General features: G+C 36.6%; 2 protein-coding genes across 5 annotated transcripts in view; one reads left to right on the forward strand and one right to left on the reverse strand.

Annotated features, from left to right (window-relative positions):
• The window catches only part of LOC141381016 (uncharacterized), a 191,831-nt gene extending 185,751 nt beyond the window's left edge, over positions 1 to 6,080 (reverse strand). Inside the window, exon 1 of the mRNA XM_073943292.1 lies at positions 5,015 to 6,080. Within this exon, the coding sequence (XP_073799393.1) occupies positions 5,016 to 5,975 (960 nt within the window). The 5' untranslated portion in view covers positions 5,976 to 6,080 and the 3' untranslated portion in view covers position 5,015. The remainder of the gene's footprint in view (positions 1 to 5,014) is intronic.
• Positions 1 to 7,671, forward strand: part of apba2a (amyloid beta (A4) precursor protein-binding, family A, member 2a) — a 29,438-nt gene extending 21,767 nt beyond the window's left edge. For all 4 annotated transcript variants that reach the window (XM_021470720.2, XM_009298125.4, XM_073943289.1 and 1 more), the window contains exons 11-12: positions 1,382 to 1,522; positions 7,074 to 7,671. In XM_021470720.2, the coding sequence (XP_021326395.1) occupies positions 1,382 to 1,522; positions 7,074 to 7,145 (213 nt within the window). In that variant the 3' untranslated portion in view covers positions 7,146 to 7,671. The remainder of the gene's footprint in view (positions 1 to 1,381; positions 1,523 to 7,073) is intronic.
• Positions 7,672 to 8,863: the final 1,192 nt, after the last annotated feature.

An 8,863-nucleotide genomic window follows, 5' to 3' on the forward strand; every position in this document is an offset into this window, starting at 1 on the left:
GTTCTTAACTTATGACAGCGTATAATTAGGCTTCTACTCTTGCATAAAAGAAAGCAGGGAACAAAAGAAAATGGTTGAATGCTTCTTGAGTTGTGTTTATTCTCTCTTCATAGGATTTATGTATCTTTTTTGATATATCAGGTTTTGCTTTTTCTAAATAAACTATTATGAGACTGCCGTTGTGTTTTAAGTTCAATTCAATTCAGTTCAATTGTCATGTGCACAGTAAGGAAACACGTTTCCCTGCACAATGAAATTCTTACTTTGGCAATTCATATTATATTTACCTGCAAAGTGTGTATATTCTGAGACAATATTATTTGTTAGTTTTTTTCTGTTGTACTTCAAAAACCTTTAAATAAAAGTGTTAAAAAAAGAACTTGAAGTGGCGATCAGATCTTAAAATAGTCTAAGAAGGTCTTTAAAAAAACTTTAAAAGGTATTGAAATTACCTTTAGGATTCCTGCATATACAGTTGAAGTCAGAATTATTCGCCCCCCTGTTTATTTTTTCCCCAATTTCTATTTACAGAGAGCAGATTTTTTTTTTTCAACAGATTTCTAAACATAATAGTTTGAATAACTCATCTCTAATAACTGATTTATTTTATGTTTGTCATGATGACAGTAAATAATATTTGACTAGATATTTTTCAAGACACTTCTATAGAGCTTAAAGTGACATTTAAAGGCTCAACTAGGTTAATTAGGTTAACTAGGCAGGTTAGGGTAATTAGGCAAGTTATTGTATAATGATGGTTTGTTCTGTAGACTATTGAAAAATAACTTAAAGGGGCTAATAATATTGACCTTAAAATGGTGTTAAAAAAATTTAAACTGCTCTTATTCTAGCCGAAATAAAACAAATAAGACTTTCTCCAGAAGAAAAAATATTATCAGACATACTGTGAAAATTTCCTTGCTCTGTTAAACATAATTAGGGAAATATATGTAAAAGAAAAAAGGTTGGCTAATTATTCTGACTTCAACTGTACCTTGGAAACTGAAATTATGAAAAAAACGTCATAAAATTTCACTTCAGTGACTTTCTACACTTATATTTAAACTACTTTCAATGAGAGTCTTCTTTCAAAGACCAAAGCATTCATGAATTACAGCCAATTAAGTTTGCATCATGCATTTCACGTCAGCTCAATAAAGAGGTTAAAAGGTAACAGGTTTAACCCGGCTAATATTAGAGCTGTATGTGTGTGATTTCTGCATTACTGCTTTAATGACAAGCGTTTGATGCATCGCTCAAATATTTCATTACAGCGGCTTATCTAATTAGCTGCTCCGTATTTGCCTAATTGGGGAATTTTTTCCCTTGTCTCACGACTTATTTGTAATGATGTTGTGTCACGGTGTTGTTGTGTCATCAGATCTGCAGTCTGATGCGTGGAGGGATTGCGGAGAGAGGAGGAGTTCGCGTCGGCCACAGAATAATTGAGATAAATGGACAGAGTGTGGTCGCAATGGCGCATGAGAAAATCGTCCACGCCCTTTCAGTATCTGTAGGAGAGGTAGAGTATTACATATACACGCACGTATGTTTTAATAATCCAGCCTCTGGCAGGGGTGTATTAAAAGTTGACATATCATATTGAAGAATGAGTACTTCTCCTTTAAAGGACAAAACAAGTTGGTAAAATGCATCTGTATGTGGATATATAGTATATGGAACATTCAGTCCCTGAATTAAGCGTAAATACAGTGAATTAAAAGTATTTCATCCCAAAGGTTTTTAAAATGGACTTCTTCATTAAAAACACTTTACAAATGTACACACTCTGTCATTGTCCTTGTCCTCAGCCCAAATGAACTTACAGCTTTAATAGTTCTGTTATGCTAAACATTATTGTTTTTATTATTTTTAGTATTATTATTATTATTTATTTAAAAAAAAAACACACACCAGAAATAGCAAGTTTAAGTTGTCGTCATTCACATCAACTGATTAAAAACATGAAATTATTAATAAATTCCGAAAATAAATACTACAAATATCGTTAGAAGTGACATAATTTAAAGCTGACAGTGATCAAGGATGCGTTCTGTTATTGAATTGTATGATTTTATGCTTGTTTTTGTATGATTTTTTTTTTTAATTCAACAAGCTTAAGTCAGGCTCTGTCACATTTCTTTTTATAAGTGAAAATGTACCTTTCTGGTTGAATGTCCCCATATACAGTGCTCAGCATAAATGTAGCACACCTCCTTTTGGAAATGAATATGTTTGTGCATTTCTCAGTATATATAAACAGTAGTTTTAGTGCATTTAAACGGAACATGTTTTATCTAATAAATTATAAGTTTGGTCAGTTAATATCTTTATTATATTAGAAAGAAAATACATTTAATTCAATACAGTTACTGCTCAAAAAATCTACAAAATTACTACATTTTATATTTATTTTGTTTTTATCTTGATTTTTCCTGTTTATTAACATTTTCATATTTTTCCCCAATATATTCAATCTTGTGTGCTACATTTTTGGATTGTGCTCTTAAAGTTTTTGTTATATTAGTTCCAATTTTGGCTTTAACACTGTCTGAGCTAATGTATATGCACAAATACAGTTGAAGTCAGAATTATTAGCCCCCCCTAAATTATTAGTCCCCCTATTTAATTTTTTCTCCATTTTTTGTTGAACGGAGAGCAGATTTTTTCAACACATTTCTAAACATAATAGTTTTGTTAACTCATTTCTAATAACTGATTTATTTTATCTTCGCCATGAACAAACCCTCGATATACAATAACTTGCCTAATTACCCTAACCTGCCTAGTTAACCTAATTAACCTAGTTAAGCCTTTAAATGTCCCTTTAAGCTGTATAGAAGTGTCTTGAAAAATATCTAGTCAAACATTCAAAGTCAAAGCTTTATTGTCAATTCAGCCACATGTACAAGACATATAGAGAATCGGAATTGCGTTACTCTCAGACCCAAGGTGCTTAACATTACAGTTTTTCTAGTTTGCTTTGACCTGGTTAAAGAAACTAGGTTCCACTTCATTTTCATTTTCACTATCCCAGCAGAGCAAAAGACCGGTCTTGCAAATGTGTAAACTCTTTCTCATTGGGTTGACACATTTTCCCCACCGTTTTTCAAAACAGCTAACACGGATGTCATTCAAGCAGTCCAAACTCCATTGTTTTAGTTATGGTAACCAAACAGAAACCATCTATTCCTAACCATTAGAAACTACCAACATCAATATGAATTCAGTGAAGCACCGGTTTGACACTACTTCACACAAATCTTCAAAAAGCAATCAGTCTGCAAACCTTATAAAACGGTGGAAGGTCTGTGTTGTTCTGTGACAGCATGGATGGAGGAGGTCAGTAGTGGCTATGTCTTATACTCCCAATAGATTTGATTGTATATTGGTTTACATGTGTTTTCTCTAATATTTACAGTATTTTATTCCTTTTGTCTGTTTTAACAGTATTTCAGTTTTCAGCCACAGTTTGAAAATTGTCATGAATTCAATATAAATGTAATCAAAGCATTTCTTATTCTGGATTCAATTCTTTGCAAAAAGGCAAATTTGACAGCCCTTATAGAGACAACAAATGCCATTGGCAATAGGCTACAATGACAAGCAATGGTGGTGCACTGAGTTCTGTATTTTGTATTTTGTTGTAAATTGTGTAATGATTAATTGAAAGAGCTCATATACTTGTTTGCAAGTTGTGTTGTTTGAAGGTAAAACGAGCTTTTGTTGCATATTTTAAATGTTTTGACACGGCATGTGCCTTTTGCAAGCAAAATGTGTCATTTTGACCATGAGTGCCGCTGTTTAGGCCTGTGTGTTAACTGTTTTGAAAATGTGGGGTTTCAGTTGACAACTACATCCAAGCAATGGAGAAAAACTGTAATATAAAAAAATATAAATAAAAAATAGTAGAGTTTAAGAAAAAGAAAATTTACAGTATATACATTGCACATAAAATGTGGTCTAAAAAAATATACATAGGTAATAAAATTGTAAACAATATAGTGACATTAAGGGCATATAGCAAATGAGTGCAACGTAAACCTGAGTTGTGTAGATAAAGAACAGTATAGTGCAAGAAGAACTTGTAAACATGATAATTGTGATAAAGTGACAGTGTCATATTGGGAGGTAGTATGGTCCACATTCAAAAAGAGATTGCTGTCTCTGCACCACTCGGCCAGACGGCTCACCTCGCTTCTGTAGTTTTTCTCATCGCTTTTGTTGATGAGACCCACCACAGTTGTGTCATCCGCAAACTTATAGAACAGATTGGAGTTGTGTGATGGTGCACAGTCATGAGTGAGCAGGATTAAGCGGATAGGGCTCAGCACACATCCCTGAGGGGCCCCAGTGTTTAAAGTGATGGTGCTGGATGTGTTACTGCCGGCCCGTACTGCTTGTGGTCTTCCAGTGAGAAAGTCCAGCAGCCAGTTACACAGAGAGGTGTTCAGCCCCAGCTGGAGGAGTTTTTGAGAGAGCTGTTGGGGGATGATAGTGTTGAATGCTGAACTAAAGTCTATAAACAGCATGCGGACGAAGGAGTCAGTGAAATATTAATCACTGTCATCATGGCAAAGATAAGATAAATCAGTTATTAGAAATGAGTTATTAAAACTACTATGTTTAGAAATGTGCTGAATAAAATCTTCTCTCCGTTAAACAGAAATTGGGGAAAAAAATAAACAGGGCGTCTAATAATTCTGACTTCAACTGTACATATATACACACACACATATATAAATATATATTAGGGATGTAACGGTATTGTAAATACCGTCATACCGCAATATTAATTTTTTTCGATATTACCGAAGTCGCATGACTCGGTAAAACTATAGGTCTTCTGAGAAAATTTGCTTAGGCGAATGAAGCGAACGGGAGGTAGCGAAAACTACAATTCCCATCAGCCCATGCTTGACCATCATCCCTTGCGGTCTGTTGTCGCTACAGATCCAGTAATGCGGAAATGGAGTGTGCTGCTAGAAGCGGGGATGAAAAAGAGCTGGAAAACTCTAAAGCGGGTGTTGTCGTCGCGCGTACTGAATAGCGGTGTTGTCGCGCGAGTTCTTATCAGCTGTGTTGTCGCGCACGTACTGTATAGCGGTGTTGTCGCGCGAGTTCTTATCAGCTGTGTTGTCGCACGAGTTCTTATCAGCTGTGTTGTCGCGCGCGTACTGAATAGCGGTGTTGTCGCACGAGTTCTTATCAGCTGTGTTGTCCCGCGCGTACTGAATAGCTGTGTTGTCGCGCGAGTTCTTATCAGCTGTGTTGTCCCGCGCGTACTGAATAGCGGTGTTGTCGCGCGAGTTCTTATCAGCTGTGTTGTCGCACGAGTTCTTATCAGCTGTGTTGTCGCACGAGTTCTTATCAGCTGTGTTGTCGCGCGCGTACTGAATAGCTGTGTTGTCGCGCGAGTTCTTATCAGCTGTGTTGTCCCGCGCGTACTGAATAGCTGTGTTGTCGCGCGAGTTCTTATCAGCTGTGTTGTCCCGCGCGTACTGAATAGCGGTGTTGTCGCGCGAGTTCTTATCAGCTGTGTTGTCGCACGAGTTCTTATCAGCTGTGTTGTCGCACGAGTTCTTATCAGCTGTGTTGTCGCGCGCGTACTGAATAGCTGTGTTGTCGCGCGAGTTCTTATCAGCTGTGTTGTCCCGCGCGTACTGAATAGCTGTGTTGTCGCGCGAGTTCTTATCAGCTGTGTTGTCCCGCGCGTACTGAATAGCGGTGTTGTCGCGCGAGTTCTTATCAGCTGTGTTGTCGCCGTGCGCGTACTGAATAGCGGTGTTGTCGCGGGCGTACTGAATAGCTGTGTTGTCGCGCGAGTTCTTATCAGCTGTGTTGTCCCGCGCGTACTGAATAGCTGTGTTGTCGTGCGAGTTCTTATCAGCTGTGTTGTCGCGCGCGTACTGAATAGCGGTGTTGTCAGCACACTGTTCAGATTGATGCAGACATGAGACCTCTATCTTACTCATGGTTTGTCCTCTCAAGTGGGGGAAAGACAATGCACAACGTTACCCACTGCTGTCAACCTGGGCCAAGTCATATCTCTCTTGTCCCAGAAACCTCAGTCCCAAATGAGAGGGTTTTTTTCTGTTGCAGGGGACATTGTAAATACCCAGAGATACCAGCTTTTACCAGAATATATTTATATGATAATTTTCCTTTAAACCCATCTCTATCTAAGTGAGTGAGTGATTAAATGTTGAATGTGATGAGTTTTCAACAATACTGAACTGAAACTTTATTTTTTTACATGGTTTAATGTTTTTTTGTTATTAAAATTGAAGTTCCTGTTTCAAAGCTTACAGATAGATGGCTAATTTGTATGTCATTGACACTTTTGGCACTTTTTTGGAGTATTTTCATAAGTTTTATTTTTTCCTGTAAATGATTCAATAAATACCGTACCGTGACATTCATACCGAGGTATTACCGTACCGTGAAATTCTGATACCGTTACATCCCTAATATATATATATATATATATATATATATATATATATATATATATATATATATAGCGGAGCTGGCAAACTTGTCAAAGTAAACACATCCCGTCCCATTGATTGCTGAAAGTACAAGCTCCACTGCCAGGCACATAATTCACAGATTGTGGGTGTTGTCGGATGTAATACATTTCGGGCACAGTGGCACACACACTCCCTAAATCTTCTGACAAGCGTCCATAGTTGTCTATATAGGCAACAAGATGATGACGAATGACTGCTGCTCACTGACTGCTGTCTGCAGAAATGACTGGCTCACTTTTAAATCTGCTTCTGACACTAGTCAGTGTCCTTGACAATGCGATTGAGTCAGAGTACATGTTTTCAGTTTCGATTGAACTCCAGTACAGTACAAATTCCTCGAAGTAATACGCAAGTACTGTACAGTAATGAAGGACATGTAGTACTTTACAGCCCTTGCTTTTGATTCAAAAACACTCACCTTTGTTTGAAGAACATCGAGTCCTCGCTCTTATTCACATTTTTGCATTCAATTGTTTTAGTAAATTACGAATGCTGTAAATGCTATTGAAATGAGCTGTTCCTTTCCTTCTTTTTCAACAGATTAACATGAAAACCATGCCCGCCGTCATGTTCAGATTGCTAACTGGACAAGAGACGCCGGTGTACATGTGAGGAATCAAAAATGGGACGTTTTCATGACACTTAAAAAAACGTTTACAGCTTCTTTCGGGGGGAAATAAACAAGCTAAAAGTCTTGCTTCATGTGGCTTTAGTCTGCATGTAATTAGCAGAATTATTTGAACAAACGAGTGCTTGTTAAAGTGATTAACGCAGTCTTTAATTCCAGACTTCGTCATTTTAATTTCTCCAGCAATAATTCTTTCATTATAAAATATCATGTTACGACACTTACGCTGATGTTAGTTACTGATGATCTAATTGTTCAAGTAGGGCATTATTAATACATTTTTTTAATGAACAATACTCATTTCACAAACGCAAAGATTAATACATGGTCTGTAGCATGCTAGAACCCAAAGATAACTGTTATCTGCTCAGTAGGCTGCATTTTTAGCTCTTCAGTGTGTATTCCTGTGATCAATGGATACTGTACACTGTGAATGAACCATTTCTGTAGGTTACTAGTTCAGCATGTTGGACTCCAAGACTAAAAATATACTAATCGGGTAAATCTGAAGCTTGATTTGTGTTCATGTGTGATGTTATATTGATATTGTCTCATGAATGAATCTCTGTCTTCTTTAAATAGTCAAACTTGTTTACTATTAGCTCGTTCTCAGAGTCATTTTAGTTTTATTTAGTATTCATTTATTTTCCTTTGGCCTAGTTCCTTTTATTCATCTGGGGTCACCACAGCGGAATGAACCGCCAACTTATCCATTTATATATTTAGTTTATTCAATTCACCTATAGCTCATGTCTTTGGACTGTGAGGGAAACCGGAGCCCCCGATGGAAACCCACGCCAACAAGGGGAGAACATGCAAACACAGAAATGCCAACTGATCCAGCCGGGACTCGAACCAGCAACCTTCTTGCTGTGAGGTGACAGCAGTGCTAACCACTGAGCCACCGTGCCGCCCTATTTGCTAATAATACTTAATTTTAAAAGTATATTTCATTAAAAGTATTGATTTTAGTTTTAAATTTAGCTTATATTTAGTGTTTATGTCAGTTTTGTTTAGATGTCCATATTATAATTAGTTTTTTAGCATTATTGAGCAACTTATTGAGCTGTTTTTATCAATAGTTTTCGTTTTTAGACTTTACCATTATTTAACAGACACTTTTATCCAAAACAACTCACAAATTTGGATTGTGATTATCGTTTTAAATATTTTTTGTTATGTTTTTTGCATTTAAACCAAATGTTTAAAGACATGTTCTTGTCAATGAGCTGAATAGGTGTTTATAGGTGGTTAGGGTTTAAGTTATATACAGTTGAAACCAAATGTTTACACAGACTAAAAAAAGGAACATAACTTTTTTTTAATGGTAAATCATTCTAAATGTTTACTATTTTAGGATTACCTAAATCATTTACATTTGCTAAATGCCAGAATAATGAGAGCATTTTGTTTTAAACTTTTTTATTAATTTCTAGACAGTCAAAAGTTTACCAACATTTCCTTGGTATTTTGCTTTTAAACTGTATAACTTTGGTCAACTGATTTGGGTATCCTTCCACAAGCTTCTCACACTAGAAACTTTGGCCCATTCCACCTGACAGAATTGGTGTAACTGAGTCGAATTTGTAGGCTGTCCTGCTCGCACAAGCTTTTTCAACTCTGCCCACACATTTTCTATAGGATTGAGATCAGGGCTTTGTGATGGCCACTCCAAAACCTTCCCTCTGTTGTCCTTAAAGCA

The sequence above is a fragment of the Danio rerio genome, chromosome 25 (genome assembly GCF_049306965.1).
Source record: "Danio rerio strain Tuebingen ecotype United States chromosome 25, GRCz12tu, whole genome shotgun sequence".
In the NCBI taxonomy this organism is placed as follows: domain Eukaryota; kingdom Metazoa; phylum Chordata; class Actinopteri; order Cypriniformes; family Danionidae; genus Danio; species Danio rerio.